This window comes from Leuciscus leuciscus (genome assembly GCF_965113295.1).
Source record: "Leuciscus leuciscus genome assembly, chromosome: 16".
Classification (NCBI taxonomy): Eukaryota; Metazoa; Chordata; class Actinopteri; order Cypriniformes; family Leuciscidae; genus Leuciscus; species Leuciscus leuciscus.
Genome location: NC_138740.1, coordinates 6,926,885 through 6,951,592, shown reverse-complemented (window position 1 = coordinate 6,951,592; position 24,708 = coordinate 6,926,885). Strand labels below are relative to the sequence as shown.

General features: G+C 39.5%; 1 protein-coding gene across 1 annotated transcript in view; it reads right to left on the bottom strand.

The window, feature by feature from the left end:
* The window catches only part of LOC309477512 (DNA repair protein RAD50-like), a gene marked incomplete at its 5' end in the record, with an annotated part of 34,007 nt that overhangs the window by 680 nt on the left and 8,619 nt on the right, over window positions 1-24,708 (bottom strand). Inside the window, 15 exons of the mRNA XM_082140790.1 lie at window positions 31-164; window positions 281-423; window positions 580-665; window positions 4,354-4,578; window positions 5,329-5,456; window positions 7,140-7,253; window positions 7,350-7,442; window positions 7,618-7,728; window positions 10,074-10,267; window positions 11,564-11,690; window positions 12,981-13,166; window positions 15,280-15,521; window positions 21,212-21,387; window positions 21,999-22,156; window positions 23,544-23,726. Of these exons, the coding sequence (XP_081996916.1) occupies window positions 31-164; window positions 281-423; window positions 580-665; window positions 4,354-4,578; window positions 5,329-5,456; window positions 7,140-7,253; window positions 7,350-7,442; window positions 7,618-7,728; window positions 10,074-10,267; window positions 11,564-11,690; window positions 12,981-13,166; window positions 15,280-15,521; window positions 21,212-21,387; window positions 21,999-22,156; window positions 23,544-23,726 (2,300 nt within the window). The remainder of the gene's footprint in view (window positions 1-30; window positions 165-280; window positions 424-579; window positions 666-4,353; window positions 4,579-5,328; window positions 5,457-7,139; window positions 7,254-7,349; window positions 7,443-7,617; window positions 7,729-10,073; window positions 10,268-11,563; window positions 11,691-12,980; window positions 13,167-15,279; window positions 15,522-21,211; window positions 21,388-21,998; window positions 22,157-23,543; window positions 23,727-24,708) is intronic.

The window sequence follows — 24,708 nt, the reverse complement described above, 5'->3', positions numbered from 1 at the left end:
GAAAAACAAAAAAACAAAAAAAAGACTCACTCCACCAGTGCATGTGCCAAGGACTCTATATTCTCTCTGTCTAAATTGGTGGTGGGCTCATCCAGTGCCAGAATCCCACAGTTCAGACAGAACGTCTCAGCCAGAGCCAATCGTATTATGAGGGAGGCGAGAACCTACAGACAAACGTGCAGAAAACATTTAAATGGGAACCTTGGGTGATTCTAAGAGAGATTTTTTTTGTTCACTGGAGTGATAGAGAAACATAAGATACACGTAGATGCTTTTTGACCTTTTGTCCAGCACTGCAACGTCCCCGCATGTCCAAAGCCGTGTCTCCTTTGACCATTACCACTCTATAGTTGTAAGTCCTTCTTTTCAGGCCGGCAGAGGCGTTCTCATCCACATCAGAGCGAATCTCTACGTACTCAATGTCTGTGGGAGATCAGGAGACATACTCATGGTAAAAGGTCACTATATATAATAAGTATCAAACAATCAAACAAAGATTTGACAGCTTATCAAGCAGGACAAAAGATTCATGAAAACAAAGCCATAATTGCAGACAAACATTTGTGTGTAAAGGCAGACCTTGTCCCCTGTATGTGCTCCGCCATAAATCTCTGATGATTTTATTAATCTCCTCCATCTTCATGCTGTGAAACTTCATTATTGTTCTGTAACAAAAAATAGCTTCATGAATATTCATATATACTAGGAATGCACGATATATCTGTACCATATCTTTTTTTTTTATTGGTATCCGTCGATATTGGTTATTTAATTGTGCATGCTAGCCTTGCTGCAGTATTCTGTGTCATAGGTGTTACGCTAATATTAGTCTCTCTGTTTATCCTGAGGTTTACCACAGTCCCCCGGATCCAGGGCGTATCCGTATCTAATGAAGGACCTGCTCCTGGACACAATGACAACGCAGTCCTGAAGTCTCAACTAGTCTCTCCCCTGTGAAGGCCTCCTTCCCTTCACCTCTGTACAGATAAAACGCTGTCGGGATAATTCCAGTTCATGTGGCTACGCGGAAGCAATACATTTTTTTAATCATTTTTCAAGGCTTGTACCTTGAAACCTATTTCATGGTTTGTGTTCTCGAGTTTTGTGCAAATGTGCGGCCGGATCGCATTGAGGATTTTCTGTTAGAACAGTGTCGTGTTAGCGGCCCCTAAGTTAATAACTAATGATCGTTGCGACAGAAGTGAATCAATCAAAACTAACTTTAGCTGGACAATAACTTTATTCTAGAGCTGCTGTAAAGCCAAAACAGTCTCTGTTACTTTAATTTCCTATTATCACTGTAAAGCTGCTTTGAAACAATCTATATTGTTAAAAGCGCTATATAAATGAAGTTTACTTGACTTGACTGGAGGATTTGGTGCCAACAGATCCTGAGTGTCATTGACAAATATCTTATAAAATGTGCTGCCGCTCCCTATACACAGTAGCCTGGGAAAACCCAGACAACTTCAGGCAAATTCAGATTTGCTCGAGAAGTAGTCTGGCAAAGAGCTCATTTAAGCCCATTTCTAATCCGTCGAAATCGCGGCATCAATCAGAAACGTTGAGGCGGGCTTTACACGATGACGATCGCTCTGATTGGTTTTAGGTCTATCCAATTGCGCCCAAAAAGCATTTGAGTGACGTCGGTTCAACTTTTAAATGCATTATTATATTCAAATTGCAAACACATGAGGACAGTCTCCATGAAAGACCCACTGGCAGATGAACGTGCTACTACATTTCTCTCCGAAACGGTAGGAAATTAAATTAGATTTAATAGAGGATTTTAACTGTGACACGATGATTAAAGGGATAGTTCACTTTGAAATTAAATTTTGGTATGTTTTAGCTTACCTCAAGGGCATCCAAGATGTAGGTGTCTTTTTTTCCGCAGTAGTTTCAATTTTGATATTTTTAGGTCAAACCGTTCTTGTCTGTCAGTCATATAATGCAGGTCTATGGTCATTATCTCAAAACACAAGCACAGAGTCCAAATTAAAACAATTCCCCGTCGTCCAAATTAAACAATTCCCCATCGTAAGTACACATTGATGGCCTAAGACACGAAACGAGCGGTTTGTGTGAGAAAACGAACAGTATTTATATCGTTTTTACCTCTTGTACACAGCCATGTCGAAGTGATCTGAGAGCGCGGGCGGGTATAGATATATACAATAGAAGTCGCCTTGGCTACTGCAGTTCATTGGAACGAAACCCTAGCCAATGCGACATCTAGTGTATATATCTATACCCGCCCGCGCTCTCAGATCACTTGGCTGGGTACAAGAGGTAAAAACGATATAAATACTGTAGTGTTATTATGACTGTATAAATACTTATCCCGGATAAGCGGAAGATGATGATGATGATGACTTTACAATAAGGTAAATAAACTAATGAGCTGCACTTCTACAGCATTTGTTAATCTTTGTTAATGTTAATTTAAACATTTACGAATACTATTAAAATCAAAAGTTGTATTTGTTAACATTAGTTAATGCACTATAAGGTAACATTACCAAACAATGCACAGCTGTATTTTATATTTACAAATATAAATATAATTTACAAATGTATTGCTCATGGTTAGTTCATGTTAGTTAATAGATGAACTAATGTTAACAAATTAAACCTTATTGTAAAGTGTTACAAATTTATCTTCTTTGTTAGTGCGCATAACACATTAAAAGTAGTCGACAAACAAAATGGGGATAAAATCTCTTATTTTATGCAATATTTACTGAAATATCCAAATTTACTGAAGTTATTTTATTTTATTCAATGATAAGCCATATCCGGTGTTTGCTAGAAGCAATGTGACAAACCCTGAAACTTTGAAATAATCTGTTGTGGTTTTAAGAGAGTTGCACAATTTGGCCTAAAAACTGCTATTTCTGGTGCAAACTGAATACAGTCTAAAATAGAGATTATGCAATAAATGCTGTTGATTTATTAATTTATTCTCAATGGAGCAGTAATGAGTGACTAATAGACCACTATAGCTACTGTGTCTCAAGTACTGATTATTCAATATTTGGAGTGACATGACTATACTGACAACTGTGATCTTTTATAAAGTAAAGAAAAGTCATTGACAATTTAAACTCGATATCTTAAAGAATAAGAATAAGAAATTGAAGAGTAACGGCTGAAAAGTCAGGATAACGCCTCTGCACTGTAGATAGGCTGATGACTGCAGAACGATTCAGACAACCACAGGCCTGCTGATGTAACTTCTGTGAAGACGCAGGACGATACCGATCTAAACCAACGATAATGATTTGTGACTTCCTCTGTATATTCCTCAACAGAAACCATAATTTTTTGTAAATTTGATTTTAAATTTGTGCAGAACAGAGACCAATGAAAATGAGATCAAATTTGGACGAGTCAAATGAATGTAAATTGTACACAGATCTCGTAAACTATAAATGAGTGGTCAGTGCTTGTGCATCGAACCACTTAGCCAGGGTCTTCATGCAGGAGAGAATCAACATTAAAATATGATCTGAACCAGTATAGTTCCACAAGGACCTGAGTTTAGTGTTAGTACTAGTCCCACAATTGTGTGGAAAAATATCATATGCAAGTGTATTTGCCCATGTGACATCACAGACCCCGTAATATCCTAACAAACTGCTTTTGTAGCTCGGTTAAATGCTTTTGTTTTAATGAGGAGGATGTTTTAACAACTTCTAGGGTATTTTAACGGTATAAAGACCTTTTATGTGTCAAAAGGTCAAGGGAAATTTGATTTCTCATGTCATGAGCCCTTTAAAGTACAATAACAATCAAAGGCATTTCCTGCAAATAAAATGATGCTTTCTTTATTACTTTTCTGCAATTTTACCTATGTTGTAGCTTACTCTAACTTTACTGGGTATTGCAGTGATTATTGTTTGTTCTTGTATGAAAAATTGCTTGTTTCTCTTACATAAAGCGCTTTGTATAATCTCATCTGCTGAACAATTTCTTAGTATTTTCTGAATAAATATACAAAAATGTGTATAGTGTGTAATATAATGTTTTGGACCAAATTTTGTATACATTACACAATTATTTTACATGGCAAGATCACCATAGCAATGGTTATAACATGTTAAGCGATTTAGCATCTTTCTGTGGAGTCCTTGTGATATTAAGCCCACCAGTTAGTGATGATTCAACTACACCATTAGTGCTAAAAGTTGAGTCAGACTTCCTTCAGTCTAGGTCATCGCACACATGGGCTGTTGCTGATTGTTGATTCTTGTTCTCTGCCGAACCACATCAAAACCAAACCTACACACTCTGACAAACCGCTACTTGAAATTACCCTTCAGAAAACCCCTGATAGCAAAACCTACTTACTGGTCTAGAGCTTTATAGTAGATGTCCAGGTCCTTATTGGCCAACTCTGTTGTTCTCATGACAATCATTTTGTCTCTGTAGAGATCCTCAGCCCGGCTATATTGATCCTCATTGAGCTCTTTACGAAAACGGAGGATCTCGTCCTCGTAGCCTTTCTGCCGACCGACAGCCACACTGCGGTTCTTTTTCAGGTCATCCAACTTTCGCTCCACTTCTCGCCGCTCACTTGACAACAGAAGATACACTCTTTAAGATACACACTCATTTGAACTCTCACCCTTTGTGAACATTTAAAGCGGCGCTATGCAGTTTTGGCAATTCCTTCGTTGTTTTCTCGCCAGTTTCTCTATGGAGCTCCCCCTACAGCTTCGGAATAGATATTTGACAACACTGTCGTCAAAACTCATTGGTGACTCTCCCCCTCCCATCTTCTAACTCTGGTCATGTGCATTTGTTTTCAAAGAAGCCGGCGAACGCATGGAGCCATGTCCACTGAGGTGTGTATGATACACAGAAGGCCAGCATATAAATGTTTAGATAGTGTATGTGTGCAGTGCCGTAAAGCAATTCATTACACGCGAGACCTGATATCACACGATACTTCCTGACGCTGAGGTCAGGCCCGCCGGCCCAAAGTTGCAAGGGTGATTTTTTCCGCTCACAGGCGCTAAGGGGGTGCGAGAAGATTCAACCCGAAAAAAGTCATATAACCATTCCAATGACTCTGAAGCCGTTCAGTTATGGTAAATTAAGCTAAAAAAAACTGCATAGTTCCCCTTTAAACAAACTAGGTTTCATTAAAGTAGCAAGGAGTAAGATCTATGAGTTGGTGAGAGAGATTCATTTAGAGTTATGGTAACCAAAGAACATACTCAGCATATAAAGTCTTCTGAGCTTCAGAAAGTGTCAAACATCATCAGGACTTCCTAACTGGCACTTGGTAGTTGTATATAAGAGGTATAAGTTATCTCATACTTGCGCAACTGCACGACTTGCATGTTTCCCATCTCCTTAAGCAAAGCCTCAAGTTTTCTAGACACCCCTTTCAGCTCCTCCGCACGCTTCCGTAAGGTCAAGTTATCTTGTAGGCAGCGTTCTTGAACCTGTTAAAAATCACAAAATCATATATCATTAAAAATGGAAATGAATAGCTATATTGTATAATTAAATTATACTGTAACGCTAAATGCCTATAATTAATGGCTAAAATGGTGAAAAAATCTATTTCATAGAGACATCAATAGCAGTTTTGGTATCGGTGATATTGGCCTTCTTTCATTAAACAAATATTTAAAATATAGGCTACTGTCTTTATGTTGTTTCTGCATTGATTTGGAGAATATGAAATTATAAAAAAAAAAAAAAAAAAAATGAACGTTAGGTACGATTAATCCAGTAAATGAACGCACTTATATATACAGTACTGTACAAAAGTCTCAGGCACTTTAGTATTTTCACCCCCCAAAAAATTTATTTAAGCCAGTTATTTAGATCTTTTGCTGTAGTATGTCAGTAGGAAATATCCGTTTACATTTCTAAAGATTCCTTTTGCCATTAATTGTAATAATCCAGTGATATTTTTAAATGCACAAGGAGTCTGACAACAGCCGGTGCTCCACACGGAGATCTGATCTCACCATCATCAAGTACATCTGTGATTACATGAATGCAACTTTAAATGACTTCTGCAGTCTCAAAATTATCCAACCACCCGAGTAGCCCTAACCCTAACCCTAACCCTAACCCCTTGAGTGACCGCAAAAGACCTGCAGCAAGACTTGGTGGCAACAGACACTGAGGTTTCAGCTTGCACAGTAAGGTACGTACTAAACTCATGCGGTTTTCATGCCAGAACTCCAAGACGTACACCACTACTAACCCAAAAGCACAAGAAAAGGCCGCTCCAATTTGCTCAAAATCATATAAATAAGCCACAGAGGTTCTGTGGAGCGATGAAACAAAACTGGAACTTTTCGGCTCTGTGGATCAGCGGTATGTTTGGAGGAACAAGAATGAAGCATTTGCTAAAAAACAAAACAAAAAAACTCTGCCAACAGTTAAGCATGGTGGGACTCGGTGATGCTCTGGGGCTGCTTTGCATCCTCTGGCACTGAAAACCTGCAGCGTGTGGAAGGCAAGATGGATTCATTAAAGTATCAGGAAATCCTAGTGAGGAAGCTAAAGCTTGGGCGTCATTGGACCTTCCAACAGGAAAATGATCCCAAGCATACCAAAAATTCCACTAAGGCTTGGTTGCAGAAGAAGTCCTGGAAGATTCTATGGTGGCATCACAGTCACCGAACTTCCATAGAAAATATCTGGTGGGATTTGAAGACGACGGTTGCAGCACGCAAACCCAAGAATATTACTGAAAAATATTCTAATATTCAGAATTAATGAATATTACTGGGGTAATATTGCTCATGAGGAATGGGCTAAGATTCATCAGAAACGCTGCCAGAAGCTGCTGTCTGGTTAAACATCTCGTTTGCAGCAGGTCAAACAGCATAAGGATGTTTGCCATTAAAGGGTTGAATAATTTTAGAACTGCAGAAGTCATTAAAAAGTGGCATTTTCAGTTGAATTTGGGGAAACCACTTGAAAGATTTGTTGTGTTGAGCTATTTAAATGACCTTTGTTTGATTTGTTCATTGCAAACAGCTGAAAGTCTGTAAATGTTGCCAATAAATCTGATTTGCAATGGGGGTTGAATAATTTAGATTACAACTGTATATATATAGGCCTATGCAACAACAAAAGCAAAAACACATAAAGCTTTGCTTGACCTTCTGAGTGTCAATATCTTGTCGGATGTTGCCCATGTCTTTATTGGTCTTCTCTCGCTGTTTTTCAGCCTCGTGTAGTTGTTTGTCAACCTCTTGTAGCTCAGTTTCTTTTTGCTAAATAAGAAAAAGTAAAAAAATAAAATAAATGAGAAAACATACTTGCATTTATTAGGAAATGAGAGCTAAGAGATGCACATTATTTTGTCGTACCTCTTTGTAGCTGTCTTTGCCCTCTTCAATGTACTTGGTGATCTCTCTTTCAAGGAGGGTCAAGTTTTTAACTTTTTCCTTGAGTGAATTTATCTAAAAGAAAGTATAAAGTTTTAGTCAACTCTGATGATAAGCAATGACTTTGGCTTGCATTAAAGTAAAAATCCACAACCTTTCAAGTAATACATTGTGGTGAATAATTTCACAGTAAACATAAATAAGTCACATAAAACCTAAAACACAAATGCAAAAACAAATTAACCAACACCTTTTCTTGCCCTTCTTCCCGTTTCTGCATCCTGCGCTTTGCAATGTCCTGTTTCTCCAGCTGGAGCTTCTCCAGAGTTGCAGCTAGAGGAGACATCTGCTCCTTTGCATCCTAATAAACACAAATCATGACACACCAGTAAAAATATGATTACATTATCGTTCAAAAGTCTGGGGTCCGTAAGATTTTATGTTTTTGAAAGAATTATCTTATGCTCACCACAGCTGCATTTACTTGATCAAAATACAGTAAAAAAAAACTGTTGTGAAAACAGTTTTTCTATTTAAATATATATTTAAAATGTAAGTTACTCCTGAGATGGCAAAGCTGAATTTTCAGCAGCCATTATACTATTATACTAAAATGTATATTACTGTCATTTTTTATCAGTTTGATGCAATCTTACTGAATAAATACATAAGTAATCTATAGATGTTCCCTTTTATGGGTTCATATAACGCTGAGTCTGGAGCTGAAGCTATGGGAACAGTAAACCACAGCACTACACTACGAGATAACTGCTGGTTTATCAGTCTGTGATTGCAAAAACACAAAACACTGACAAACATGAATAAATAACACCCCGCTCAAGCAAAAAGCAAAAAAACCAACAACAACAACAAAACTGGGAACCTGGGGTCAGGTTAATATCAAGATTATAAACTGTTATAAAAGTGTCCAGAGGTGAAGATAACCCACACGCCTCATAAGCTTTACAAATAGCATTTCTCACCCAATGCAACATCAGCTACTCAGACTTACACCATTATGGTCTTGTATGGTCAACATAAACCTTTAACTCTCTGGGGTCGATAAACGCACCGGTGCATTCTGTAACTGTTGGATTTTTTCCACATAGCAGCGAAATCGACTTAAAATACTCTTAACTGGGAAACACCTATGCAATCTTTTACATTATCCCAAGACTCAAAGGGTGGAATAGAAAAGGGCAACACTGCAACCTAGGAACGAAATTAAGCTGATGCAGCCTTGGGTATATATATTCTAACCTAGGTCATAACAAGACCTTTGCCAGGCCTGTAAATCTCTGATTCTCTCAAGAGAGGACAGAGCCAATAACAACACTGTCTTAAGTGTCAGACTCTTCTCTAAAGCTGATTCCATTGGCTCAAATGGAGAATCTTTTAACCCTTTCAAAAAGATAAATCCAATGAGGGAAATTGTACAGAGCAGAAATGTCTTGGCTGCCTCACACCTTGATAAAGCAGAAAACCAGAGAGTCAATCCACAGACAGCGAATCAGATCCAACTGTCAGTCTCTGCACCACAATGCAATAAGACAACACTTGAAGGCACATATGTGCCTCGTAGAGGGTATCCTACCCTTTCTGAAGGTTTAGTCTCAACTCAAGCCCCTGCAAATCAGAACCAAATGAAAATACTTAAATGAGGGCCAATTGAGAAAAAACAAAACAAAACTGGTAAAATCCAACCTGAGGAAATTCCTGTGCCTCTGGACAATTTTAAAACAAAAATACTCATCCTTCAGATAGATCGTAACAAACCAATCTTCGGTTTGAATCTGAGGAACAAGTGTACCTTCAACCACCTACATCTCAGACACAGTTTTACAGATAGTGGTGAACTCAGAAGCATCTGAGATTGTGATTGATATACCCTGATGGAGATCCTAGAAGAAGGGCAAAGGCCTGCAGGGCAGATATGGTTTAGGTGGCCTAGAATCGGTCTGATTCTCCAAACCGAAATATATTGCACCACGAGCTAACAGATCTGCACACAAATCATCATGTGCAAACTCATCCGGAGAGGCTTTCAGCATGCAATTTAGAGAGCGATAGGGAAAGCATGACAGAAATTCATGGGCTCACTCTCCATAGCCTCCACTCTCCCCTAACTCAACAATCGGATCCCTAAGCTTTAGGTCATGCAGCACTTCAGCAATAGCAGAACTAGTTATAGAGGGATGTCCAATCATTGTTTCCTCAGAGAAAAAAACTAAGCACTTTCATTTTAAAATTCTTGCAGTGCTGACAAGTCATTAAAGGCGGCTTGAGCATGATGATAGCCCAAGCACTTATCATGCGAGTCCTCGCTCGTAATAAAAAAGGACACAGAGCCACATACTTACGAAATGCCATTGTGTTCACCCAGAGGATAATAATCTCCGTGATGAAGGCCACCAAACATGATGAATCCATTCAAATCAGAAGAAACACACTACATGGCTCAGATTTCTGAAGAGCAGAAATCTGAGGAGTGATGCCATGATAACATCCTGGTGACACATGCCTTAGTGACCGGTGCAAGCACAATCAGTCAATGAATTGGTGTGATTCTATACAGGTTTCAGACAATCTAAGACAAGTTTAAGACAAGGGTGTTTCGATAATGTCAGCTAATGACGCTGCATCTATGAAAGGGAACTTTTCTCATTATGAATGAAAGGCACATTAAAGTGGAGAGGCGCTCCTCACTCGAATGTCTCGTTGGAGCGTCTGGATTTCAGTGGAGAACTCCACACACTGCTCCTCCAACTGTTGACGCTTCTGCATGTTGCTGGAGATCAGGAGCTTTTCTCCACGAATCTCGTTTACGCTGCTTTTCAAGGCCTGGATCTGCTCCTGCTGGTCCTGGATCAGTTTCCTTTTCAGCTCGATCTTACTGCAGGCTAAACACGAAGAGCATCACATGGAGACACAGTGATAAACAGGGTCATATACAGTAGGTGTTAGAACTTATTTTACCAGTATTTGGGTATTTGACATAAAATACTTTGTTAACATTTGCTGTGGTGTGACATGCTACATTTAAAATAAATTCCAATAGCATTTTGCTAATACTTCTTTTATATTAACAATGCATGCAGTTTCTTTTATATTACATTACTTTGTTTAGTCAGCCACATATTTTAATTTTATGTGTTTTTATTTTATTTTATTATTATTGTAGGTGCATTTAAACCTCTCCTGTAAATTTAAAGATTATCCCTAACTGAGATTTAAATCAGAGTTTAAAGTAATGGAGCAACAAGATTAAAGTTAATTTATCTTAAATGTAAAATAAAACTAGGATCAAAATGATAGTTTAAATGAGAGCATGCTTATTTTTAAACAAATTTTAAAGTTTGGTGCAACAGAATTACTAGATACACATAAGCGTAATCCCTATTGGTGCAACTCACCCTAAGTAGTGAAAGTGATTAAAAGTATCGAAAAAATACCTTTTCCTATTAGCATCTATCTATCTATCTATCTATCTATCTATCTATCTATCTATCTATCTATCTATCTATCTATCTATCTATCTATCTATCTATCTATCTATCTATCTGAGTTGGTCGTTCTGTCTATCTGTTGATACAGTACTCAGGATATACAATTTCCCTTATAAATTTATATAAATATAAAATAAGAATATCAAAGAACAAATGACACATGTTTAAATTAATGTACATGGCCATTCAAAAGATTGGGGTCAGTAAATGAATACTTTTAATTCAGCAAAAGACTATTTAAACAGATTAAAATTGACAGTAAAGATATTTATTATGTAACAAAGGATTTCAAATGCGGTTTGAAATGCTGTTCTTTTGAACTTTCTATCCATAAAGAATCCTGAAAAAAGTATCATGGTTTCCACAAAAATATTAAGCAGCACAACTGTTTTAAGCAGTACCAAATGAACTGAAGGATCATGTGACACTGAAGACTGGAGTAATGATGCTGAAAATTCAGCCTTGCTATCACTGGAATAAATTACACTACTATTTTTGTATATATTAAAACAGAAAACATTATAAATTGTAATAATTGTCCACATGTTTTTACTGTATTTTTGATCAAATAGATGCAGCCTTGGTGAGCACAAGAGACTTCTTTCAGACCCCAAACTTTTGAACAGGAGTGTACATTCACATGAGATTCACAAAAAGTGTTTTGTATTCTACATAAAGAGCTGAACATACTGGTGTCCAGGCGGTGTTGGGTCTCTTGTTTCTCCTGGCTGACCTGCGTCATGGTTCGGCTGAGGTCAACTCCCTGAAGCTTGGCTGCATGCTGAGCGATCTTTCTCTCCACATCCTTCAGGTCAAGCTACATATGACAGGAAACATTCTGATTACCCACAGTTCAATAAAAATACTGCGTTGTGCTAATACTAACTTGTGCCACATCAATTACTGTTGCATCCACGTTTATACTCTATTTCAAGTGAGAATAATATATCGAAAGCCATTTATGAGAACTATTCATTTATAGCACACCTTTAAGCTAAGCTTTTTTTAGAGCTATAGAACACTATAGTCTCTGGACTCTGTCCCAGACACCAAAATTGTAATGATTCATAACAATTTGTTTTTAGATTTCTATGGAGATAAAGGTTAAGATCGTGATTTTTTCAGGAGTAGTACAGCACACCATGAGAGTATATTAGCACAGTTTGTTTGCTTTTGGGATCCAAAGGAGCATTTGGACCTGGAAACTGTAATGTATGAAATCAGACTTAAAGGTGCACTTATGCAGGATTTTCGGGGAAAAAATTGTGTATAGACTAATACAAAAATAATGCCTCTCAATCAGGGTTTATGGTCCACTAGAAGTGTGCAGCGGTGTTTGTGTCTACAAATACACTACTGCCTATATTTTCATATTTTCTTCCTGAATTCCTGTGGAATGTGTAGCCCCAGCCAATAATGATGCGTGGCACAGGTGAGGACAGGACTTTATCATGTGAGTCTGAAGCTTGGTTAAGTTGTCCGGTAAGTTGCTATTGCCTTGTTGACAGCTATCTGTAATCCGTCAGAATACTAGGCATTATAATTATGTTTTTATGATGACACGTAATTATTGTTTATTAGTGAGCTAGACTGATGATGGCTAAACTCGCTCGCAAATTACAAGCAGTCATCTAATTATTTGCGGATGATTGACACAATATTTGATTTTTTTTTTTTTATAACAAAACAGCTTATCGCTCATGTTCCCGCTGGTGTTCTCTTGAGTCGTTCGGCTGCGTGTGCAACTGATAGACAGGGAGAGGACTTGTGCCTCTGGCGGTTTTCAGCCTGTGAGGAGGGGCCAAGTTTAAATGTTGTGTTTACAAACAGTAACTGAAAATCCTGCATTGTGCACCTTTACAACCGGATAACAACTTTTGCTCTATTCTTCATAAAGCTACTATATGACTTCAGAAAACTTGAGATTTAGTATATAATAAACTTTCAGTATTGTGTATTTTTAATAAGAATCCCAAATACTGCAGTTTTCTGAATGTTCTATGTGATAAATAAATAAGTCTTTAAGTAAATGTTGTGTTGTTCTGATGTGCTGCATGTTACTGGATTTTATTTTCTGCGTTTGGACTGGCTGGAGATGAGCTTAGACCTGATAGCGATCCATGAGGGAGACGTCCTGCAGACAGGCCTTGGCGGTGTCCTCCTCAGACATCAGTGTGCACAGCAGCGTCTCCTGCTCCTCAGTGTCTCCTTTCAGCTTCTCAATGTCTCGATTCACACGCTGGAGTTTATTTCTGAGCTCTGGCAGCTCTTTCTCCTGGAGCTCCACTATGGACTGCCAGTCAAGACAAAAAATATTCATCAATATCAATATAAGGGGTGGATGGAAGGAGGGGTAAACTGGTGGATGGATGGAGGATGGGGAATGAAGGGGTAAAAAGGAGGAAGTATGGATGGAGGAATGAAGGGGTAAGTAAGTGGATGGATGGATGGATGAATGGATGGGGGAATGAAGGGGTAAACAGGAGGAAGGATGGATGAGGGATGGAGAAATGAAGGGGTAAACAGGTAAAGAGAGGGGGGAATGAAGGGGTAAACAGGAGGAACGATGGATGAGGGATGGAGAAATGAAGTGGTAAACAGGTGGACAGAGATTGCTGCTGTCATTGCAATGCAACCATGCACTGCGCTCTCCACAACAACAAAGAAGTTTTAGTTACTAATGGATTTCCACCTCCGAAAAACGCTTGCTGTAGCTCTGCTACAAGATTTATTTACGGAGAAGAGAAAAAACACCTGTAGTGTTTGGGTGCACCCCCCATCCTTCATGCTAACAGAGATTTTAATGTTGTTACGGAAAGGGTGAAGTTGATTGGTTGGTTCTTGTCACATGACCTGCGGTGCGTTTGCGGCATTCTGAAAAGTAGATATTTTTTCATCTCGCTGTGCCTGGAAAAAATAAGCGCATCGCTTTAATTATGAGCGCGCTTGCCGCGCGCCTACATTTGAACAAACTTGAGCGTGCAAAAGACGCGATATGTGAACGGCCCATCGGCGAGCTACCTCAATCAAGCCACGAGCTACTGGTAGTACACGAGCAACGTGTTGGAGACCCCTGCTCTAGAGCTCTGCTTTGTAGAGTACGACTCAATATTTTTTTGCTACTTTGTAACTTTCTGCGGCCAGCATTTCTGGAAATGAACAAGGGTAAAACCTTTTTTAGACCTGACTAAATTACATTTAAGACCTCGGATGAAAATCTGGCCCTTTTTAAGACGTTTTAAGGCCTTAAATTTAAAGGTCAGAATTTTTTACTTTTTAAGACCCCGCAGGAACCCTGGATAAACAGGTGGATGGTGGATGGATAGATGGAAGGATGGGGAATGAAGGGGTAAACAGGTGGATGATGGATGGATAGATGGAAGGATGGGGAATGAAGGGGTAAACAGGTGGATGATGGATGGATAGATGCAAGGATGGGCAATGAAGGGGTAAACAGGTGGATGGATGGATGGATGGATGGATGGGGAATGAAGGGGTAAACAGGTGGATGATGGATGGATAGATGCAAGGATGGGCAATGAAGGGGTAAACAGGTGGATGGATGGATGGATGGATGGATGGATAGATAGATGGAAGGATGGGGAATGAAGGGGTAAACAGGTGGATGATGGATGGATAGATGCAAGGATGGGCAATGAAGGGGTAAACAGGTGGATGGATGGATGGATGGATGGATGGATGGATGGATGGATGGATGGATAGATAGATGGAAGGATGGGGAATGAAGGGGTTAACAGGTGGACATATGGATGGGGAATGAATTGGTAAATAGGTGGATGGATGGATAGATGGATAGATGGAATGAAGGGGTAAATAGGCGGACAGATGGATGGGGAATGAAGGGGTAAACATGAGGAAGGATGGATGGATGGAAGGATGGGGGAATGAAGGGGTAAATAGGCGGACAGATGGATGGGGAATGAAGGGGTAAACAGGAGGAAGGATGGTTGAATGGAAGGATGGGGGAATGAGGGGGTAAACAGGAAGAATGATGGATGGAAGGATGGAGGAATGAAGGGGTAAACAGGTGGATGATGAATGGATAGATGGAAGGATGGGGAATGAAGGGGCAAACAGGTGGATGGATGGATGATAGATAGATAGGGGAATGAAGGGGTAAACAGGTGGAAGGATGCAGGAATGAAGGGGTAAACAGGTGGATGATGAATGGATAGATGGAAGGATGGGGAATGAAGGGGTAAACAGGTGGAAGGATGCAGGAATGAAGGGGTAAACAGGTGGATGATGGATGGATGCATGGATAGGTGAAGTAAAAGATGGATGTATAGACATGAAGTAAAGGATGGATAGTTAAAGTGATAAACAGATTGAGGAATAGACAGATAGATAGATAAAGTGATAACTGAATGGCCAGAAAAGTGTTATTGCCTGATGGGCTTCAGTGCCATCATTTCATCACGCCTGCGCTCTTTCCTCTTCAGGTCCTGCTCGGTGTTCTTCAGTTTGTCTGGGACGAGCCGCAGCTTGGACTGCATGTCATTAATGATGTCCTGGAGCTCGGCCTCTGAGGGGAACACACGCTGACACACGGGACAGCAGGGCTCGCCCTCCTCCGTCAGCTGACTGATGAACTGACTGTACACAGCGGTGGCGCCCGCCAGCATGGCTGCCAAGAGAAGACAAAAAGATAATGAGAATCAGTGCTGGGGGGAACTCATTACAAGCAACTTGAGATATGTAATCAGATTACTTTTTCAAGTAACTTGTAAAGTAAAGTTTGAATTTTCCAAAAAATACCTCAGTTACTTTTTAAAATAAGTAACGCAAATTACTTTGTTTTCCCATTTATTGACTGACAGCTCTCCTGTCCCCATGTTGAGAGAATCATGAGTAAGTGGAGAGGCGTTGTGTGAGTGTGTTTGTGTGCTGTGTGAACATGATGCTTATTGCAGTTCTAGACTAAAAGTGAGCGTGCATTTACTCATCTCACTTGCACAAAAAAAGATTCAATATTTCTCAAAATGAATAAAATCTGTGAAATGCAGAATCAAAATACTATGCAAGATTTTCGGGGAAAAAATTGTGTATAGACTAATACAAAAATAATGCCTCTCAATCAGGGTTTATGGTCCACTAGAAGTGTGCAGCGGTGTTTGTGTCTACAAATACACTACTGCCTATATTTTCATATTTTCTTCCTGAATTCCTGTGGAATGTGTAGCCCCAGCCAATAATGATGCGTGGCACAGGTGAGGACAGGACTTTATCATGTGAGTCTGAAGCTTGGTTAAGTTGTCCGGTAAGTTGCTATTGCCTTGTTGACAGCTATCTGTAATCCGTCAGAATACTAGGCATTATAATTATGTTTTTATGATGACACGTAATTATTGTTTATTAGTGAGCTAGACTGATGATGGCTAAACTCGCTCGCAAATTACAAGCAGTCATCTAATTATTTGCGGATGATTGACACAATATTTGATTTTTTTTTTTTTATAACAAAACAGCTTATCGCTCATGTTCCCGCTGGTGTTCTCTTGAGTCGTTCGGCTGCGTGTGCAACTGATAGACAGGGAGAGGACTTGTGCCTCTGGCGGTTTTCAGCCTGTGAGGAGGGGCCAAGTTTAAATGTTGTGTTTACAAACAGTAACTGAAAATCCTGCATTGTGCACCTTTACAACCGGAAAACAACTTTTGCTCTATTCTTCATAAAGCTACTATATGACTTCAGAAAACTTGAGATTTAGTATATAATAAACTTTCAGTATTGTGTATTTTTAATAAGAATCCCAAATACTGCAGTTTTCTGAATGTTCTATGTGATAAATAAATAAGTCTTTAAGTAAATGTTGTGTTGTTCTGATGTGCTGCATGTTACTGGATTTTATTTTCTGCGTTTGGACTGGCTGGAGATGAGCTTAGACCTGATAGCGATCCATGAGGGAGACGTCCTGCAGACAGGCCTTGGCGGTGTCCTCCTCAGACATCAGTGTGCACAGCAGCGTCTCCTGCTCCTCAGTGTCTCCTTTCAGCTTCTCAATGTCTCGATTCACACGCTGGAGTTTATTTCTGAGCTCTGGCAGCTCTTTCTCCTGGAGCTCCACTATGGACTGCCAGTCAAGACAAAAAATATTCATCAATATCAATATAAGGGGTGGATGGAAGGAGGGGTAAACTGGTGGATGGATGGAGGATGGGGAATGAAGGGGTAAAAAGGAGGAAGTATGGATGGAGGAATGAAGGGGTAAGTAAGTGGATGGATGGATGGATGGGGGAATGAAGGGGTAAACAGGAGGAAGGATGGATGAGGGATGGAGAAATGAAGGGGTAAACAGGTAAAGAGAGGGGGGAATGAAGGGGTAAACAGGAGGAACGATGGATGAGGGATGGAGAAATGAAGTGGTAAACAGGTGGACAGAGATTGCTGCTGTCATTGCAATGCAACCATGCACTGCGCTCTCCACAACAACAAAGAAGTTTTAGTTGCTAATGGATTTCCACCTCCGAAAAACGCTTGCTGTAGCTCTGCTACAAGATTTATTTACGGAGAAGAGAAAAAACACCTGTAGTGTTTGGGTGCACCCCCCATCCTTCATGCTAACAGAGATTTTAATGTTGTTACGGAAAGGGTGAAGTTGATTGGTTGGTTCTTGTCACATGACCTGCGGTGCGTTTGCGGCATTCTGAAAAGTAGATATTTTTTCATCTCGCTGTGCCTGGAAAAAATAAGCGCATCGCTTTAATTATGAGCGTGCTTGCCGCGCGCCTACATTTGAACAAACTTGAGCGTGCAAAAGACGCGATATGTGAACGGCCCATCGGCGAGCTACCTCAATCAAGCCACGAGCTACTGGTAGTACACGAGCAACGTGTTGGAGACCCCTGCTCTAGAGCTCTGCTTTGTAGACTACGACTCAATATTTTTTTGCTACTTTGTAACTTTCTGCGGCCAGCATTTCTGGAAATGAACAAGGGTAAAACCTTTTTTAGACCTGACTAAATTACATTTAAGACCTCGGATGAAAATCTGGCCCTTTTTAAGACGTTTTAAGGCCTTAAATTTAAAGGTCAGAATTTTTTACTTTTTAAGACCCCGCAGGAACCCTGGATAAACAGGTGGATGGTGGATGGATAGATGGAAGGATGGGGAATGAAGGGGTAAACAGGTGGATGATGGATGGATAGATGCAAGGATGGGCAATGAAGGGGTAAACAGGTGGATGGATGGATGGATAGATGCAAGGATGGGCAATGAAGGGGTAAACAGGTGGATGGATGGATGGATGGATGGATGGATGGGGAATGAAGGGGTAAACAGGTGGATGATGGATGGATAGATGCAAGGATGGGCAATGAAGGGGTAAACAGGTGGATGGATGGATGGATGGATGGATGGATGGATAGATAGATGGAAGGATGGGGAATGAAGGGGTAAACAGGTGGATGATGGATGGATAGATGCAAGGATGGGCAATGAAGGGGTAAACAGGTGGATGGATGGATGGATGGATGGATGGATGGATAGATAGATGGAAGGATGGGGAATGAAGGGGTTAACAGGTGGACATATGGATGGGGAATGAATTGGTAAATAGGTGGATGGATGGATAGATGGATAGATGGAATGAAGGGGTAAATAGGCGGACAGATGGATGGGGAATGAAGGGGTAAACATGAGGAAGGATGGATGGATGGAAGGATGGGGGAATGAAGGGGTAAATAGGCGGACAGATGGATGGGGAATGAAGGGGTAAACAGGAGGAAGGATGGTTGAATGGAAGGATGGGGGAATGAGGGGGTAAACAGGAAGAATGATGGATGGAAGGATGGAGGAATGAAGGGGTAAACAGGTGGATGATGAATGGATAGATGGAAGGATGGGGAATGAAGGGGCAAACAGGTGGATGGATGGATGATAGATAGATAGGGGAATGAAGGGGTAAACAGGTGGAAGGATGCAGGAATGAAGGGGTAAACAGGTGGATGATGGATGGATGCATGGATAGGTGAAGTAAAAGATGGATGTATAGACATGAAGTAAAGGATGGATAGTTAAAGTGATAAACAGATTGAGGAATAGACAGATAGATAGATAAAGTGATAACTGAATGGCCAGAAAAGTGTTATTGCCTGATGGGCTTCAGTGCCATCATTTCATCACGCCTGCGCTCTTTCCTCTTCAGGTCCTGCTCGGTGTTCTTCAGTTTGTCTGGGACGTGCCGCAGCTGGGACTGCATGTCATTAATGATGTCCTGGAGCTCGGCCTCTGAGGGGAACACACGCTGACACACGGGACAGCAGGGCTCGCCCTCCTCCGTCAGCTGACTGATGAACATGGCTGCCAAGAGAAGACAAAAAGATAATGAGAATCAGTGCTGGGGGGAACTCATTACAAGCAACTTGAGATATGTAATCAGATTACTTTTTCAAGTAACTTGTAAAGTAAAGTTTGAATTTTCCAAAAAATACCTCAGTTACTTTTTAAAATAAGTAACGCAAATTACTTTGTTTTCCCATTTATTGACTGACAGCTCTCCTGTCCCCATGTTGAGAGAATCATGAGTAAGTGGAGAGGCGTTGTGTGAGTGTGTTTGTGTGCTGTGTGAACATGATGCTTATTGCAGTTCTAGACTAAAAGTGAGCGTGCATTTACTCATCTCACTTGCACAAAAAAAGATTCAATATTTCTCAAAATGAATAAAATCAGTGAAATGCAGAATCAAAATACTATGCAAACCTTCAAAAACTAAATATGTTAAATAAAACATACATTTTTATGCATTTAATCTCACTTTATTGACCAATGTACTTGTTTCTGACCTTTGATAATGTAGAGAAACAAGTAGAGAAACTTGTGCATGCTTTCATCACCAGCAGGGTGGATTATTGTAATGGACTCCTCACTGGCCTTCCCAAAAAGACCATAAGACAGTGTCAGCTCATACAGAACACTGCGGCCAGGATTCTGAGCAGAACCAGGAAATATGAACATATCACACCAGTCCTCAGGTCTTTACACTGGCTCCCAGTTAGATTTAGGATTGATTTTAAAGTATTATTACTGGTATATAAATCATTCAATGACCTAGGTCCTCAATACATTGCAGATATGCTCACTGAATATAAACCCAACAGATCACTCAGATCATTAGGATCATATCAGCTAGAAATACCAAGGGTTCACTCTAAGCATGGTGAGTCTGCTTTTAGCTATTATGCCAGCTGTAGCTGGAACCAGCTTCCAGAAGAGATCAGATGTGCTCCTACAGTGGTCACATTCAAATCCAGACTCAAAACACTTCTGTTTAGCTGTGCATTTACTGAATGAGCACTGTGCCACTGTTCGTCCGACTGTTTGTACTGTACTGTATTTTATTTTATTTTTCTAAACTGTTTTAATTATTCTTATTTCTTTTTATTATTTTAATTTCTTCTATGTAAAGCACTTTGAATTGCCATTGTGTATGAAATGTGCTATATAAATAAACTTGCCTTGTCTTGCCTGCCTTGCCTTGCCTTGATGATTCAGTAAAACCATAAGCAAAAATAACTATAGATTTTTTTGTTTTATTGGTTAAAGTAAGTGTTAAACTTTTATCCAGAAATGGCAGCAGAGCTGAAAGGTTTGTCTGAGCTGCGCCCTCTACTGTACAGCTGTGAATTTCCTTCAGCCTGAGGCTTATTATTTCACTTTTGGTGTGAAAGGGTCTTTACATATGCCCAAAAATATAACTTTTTTGTTATAAAAAAAACAAGCCCAGCCCAGGTGCAAAAAAAAGTAACGCAAAATTAACGTAACTCATTACTTTTCAAAAAAAAGTAATTAAGTAGCGCAATTAGTTACTTTTTAAGGGAGTAACGCAATATTGTTATGCATTAATTTTCAAAGTAACTTTCCCCAACACTTCCGATAATCACATTCAAAACACGGAAGACTGAGAAAACCAGGGATGTTCTGAATTCACACACATACTGGGTTGTGTAACTGCTGTGGACTTCATAAACTCAGCTGTGTGGGTCCCAGCTTGATATCTTATCAGACTTCATATCAACAGTCATTGCTCTACTTGGCATAAAGAAAGTCTATATCCTGTTGACCAATAAACAGTAATTTACCGTCAAGCAGGCCCACACAGAATCTGCATCTGAAAAGCTTCAAAGACTTCAGCAGAATTCAAAGGCCATCATACACAAAACGCGTCCCTCGACCCTAACGGGCTCATGTATGATTTGTCCATTATATTAGCATTTTCTACCAAATGTATATGATTTTTGGCACTATTCTGAAGATTTGCCTACAAAATGAGCACAGTATGTAGATTTAGTGTGGATCTGAAATGTTTTGTGAGAGCATACCTCTCTGTTTAGAGGACTTCTCCAGCTCATCCTCCAGTTTACTCAGGTCTGACTGGAAGTCCTGACTGCCGCACACATTGAAAAGTCTCTCTTCATAGTTGACCAGCTGCTCTTCCTTATGTTTGATTTCTGCCATGATGTGAGTCTTCTTCTGTTCTCCAGATGCAAGCTCCTTACTATGAAAAATAAAAATGAAAAGTCTTGTCTAGTAATGCTAGTTAATTTATCTGAAGGCTGCAAAGGACGTATTAACATTTATTGGGAATTATCTCAGCACTGTTAAAGTTAGAGGATAATTACATTTTATTGTGTAAATACAGCATTTGGAAAATTGTACATTCTCCGATATTATTTTGCACATAAACATGTATTTTATTGATGTGTGTGAACTTACGAACAGTTTATGTACACTACTACAAGTGCAAGTCATATCTGCCATATTTGCTAGACAGCCCTATTTTAGACATGTCTGTGTAAGCTAAACGTCACCATTTGAAAACTACACTGCATGTTCCACTGACCTGAAGATGACCTGTTCCTCAGGCACCCGGAAATCGAAACCAAATATGTATACATTTTAAGTATGTGGGTGGTTGTACAAAGGCCAGTATTTTCTGTTACATCAGTGTCAATGCATGTGTGTATGTCGCTCATCACGTAGACATTTAAATACTGATTAAAACTGCATGAAACATTATAGGCCCTCACACTGAATATCATCATTTATGGCATTCTCTAGCTTATTATAATAAACGTTTGCGGAAAAACAAATCAAAGGGCGACAGACTTCATTTTGCTGAGCCGTTCTCTGGTGGAGTTGATCTCTCTGGTTTTGGAGTGGATCCAGTCTGCCAGCTCGCTCTTGCTTGGAAAGTGTCCTAGCAGAGACACCAGCTCTTCATTGTGTCTCGACTTGATCTTCCTCACTTGCTCCTCTTTCTCCATCTGGAATCCGAAGCAGAGATGAACTATTTATTTTCTAGTTGGATAAAGCTGTCACTTTGCAAGCCTCTGTCTGGCATAAGCACTGATCATAAAACTGCTATATTAGAGTATATAGATCACACTATCCAGACATTACTGTGCTGTATATTCTGTATACTGCCATAACTGCCTAGAAAGAATGCCTTTTGGCCTAATGACGTCCAGTTAATATCTCACAGTTTGCTCTGATTCAGCACATTTTGATAAATGTAATAATGGGAATAATTTGGTTCATCCATATACTGTATATAAAAATCTGCAAACTTCTAAAACATAAATAGTAGCATATATTGTCATTGCTAAAAGACGCTTGCTTTTTAAAAAGAGTATGAAAACATAATTTCTGAAGGAACTATTTTATAGATTGCACATGACCTTAATAAATAATTATTTAAAAGCAATCTATTCAATTAAAGAAATTAATCTGAAAAATTATCATAGTAAGAAATGGATGACCAATGTTTGTAAAAGATGATGTGTTTGATTGACCATTCATTTTCAAATTCAGATTTCCAATCATATCTTGCTTTAGGCAGCATGGAATGTTATAAATTATTTTGATGCCCCATCAAACATTTTAAAATAAACCTAGCATTAGTTTTCATTTTAATAGGCATCAATTCAACTTTTTTTGTTGAAACTGAAATTTAACACAATGTACAATTGTAATAGTGTACAATGTACACTATTGTTATAAATAGTTAATTTTTTGTGCTGTAAAAATGACAAACTGAAGTGTTTATAAAAGACTGGAGGATATTAGGCGGTCAGGAAACTGCAGAAAGACTGTACTGACATCTAGTGTTACAGTTATTTACTGCAAACATTGTGCTGGCAAACTCAAACACATCTAGAACTTTACACATTTTGTAGGATATATTGTGGTATCTCGAGATTATTAGCAGAATTCTGATGTCATCTCTGCACCCCTTTATTGTCCAAAGACATTTGTTTTGTTTGTTTGCTGCATTTGTTTCGGAATTAGGCATAAAGGTGTTATCACAATGGATGGATGAAGCATTTATAAAGCGCTTTTCTAATGTACTAATGTACAATACTGTACACACGGTCTCTCCTCAACCACAACTGGAGAGAGTCTGGACTTCGGTTTAACGTCTCATCTGAAGGACGTGCTTTTTTTGACAGTATAGTGTCCCCATCACTATAGTGGGACGTTAGAACCCACACAGTCCACAGGGTGAGCAGCGCCCCCTACTGGCCTCAACCTAGTTTTCCCAGGAGTCTCCCATCCAGGTACTGACAGACTCAACCCTGCTCAGCTTCAGTGGGAAACCAGTCTTGGGCTACAGGTGATATGGCTGCGGGCGAGAATGATGTGTGTGTTCACCTTGGTCTTCTTGAGCATGTCCATCTCTGCATGTGCCCTGGTGTGTGTGTTGAGCAGTTCCATCTCCTGGTCCAGTCTGCGCTGGGCCAGATCCAGTTCAGTTTTCTCCTTCTGTAGATCGATTACTTCTGCCTTCAGACTGTCCACAGTACAGGCCTGCGTGGCATTATCAAGCTCAAGCTCCTATAAACACACATACATTAAGAAAAACACATACAAAAGCAATGCAGGGTGTCAATGATGGTAGTTTTGTTGGTTGCGGTGTTAGTATTGTTTTCTTTCTACAATTTATTTTCAGATTTTAGGCCAGATTTATTAAACAGGGCAAATTAGCGTGAGACTGTAATCCTGACTGACATTAAAAATAATGTCGCAAATACCAGTAAATTGAATACCGCAGATCTTAGTAGATTACGTTGTATAATTTATTTAAATACACTTCTCACATAAATTTTACATCTGAAAGGGAAACTCCTACATATGTATGCAATAAGGTCAGCTGCAAAAATGACTGTGTCTGTCTTTTCATGGCTATTTTCTCACTGTGTGTCTTCAGTAAACCTCAAAGTAGTTTTTTACCCCAAAAGAGGGATTGAGCTGGTGCAAGCTGTTAGCTGACATGAACGCGCTATATACATAAATGTTTTCCATAGTCATTTTAGTTAAAGGTTCAGTTGGTGGAAACCAACAGAACATTGACAAATGAAATACGTTTTGTATGCGCAGGTCACACAAGCGGACTGAATTTGTTTTGCACTACTCAGTTGTTCCATAAGGTGGCAACACTGGCCCGGCTGTTGTTTCACAGTAGAAAACGAAACTAAAAGAGACGGAACAACAACAACATAGAACATACTGAAGACTGCAACAACAACAAACATACATTGACAAGCGTTTGTGTGAGGGGTGTTATGAGAAAGCCGCAACTTTATTTTAAAAGACATTTTTATCAGTCATAACTTCTGGAGAAAAATAGGGCAAACACTGGACACAGATGAAACTTTCTAGAGTGCATGTGTCGACCGTCTGCATGCTATCAAATGGAGTATATTTTGAAAGGCTACGAGTTCGACTGTACGCATATGCTAGCGCATGCGTTAAAAAAAACGAAGTATACTTTGGGCTTAATGCTTAAAGCAAGTTTAGTGGTGTAGTGCAGATCTAA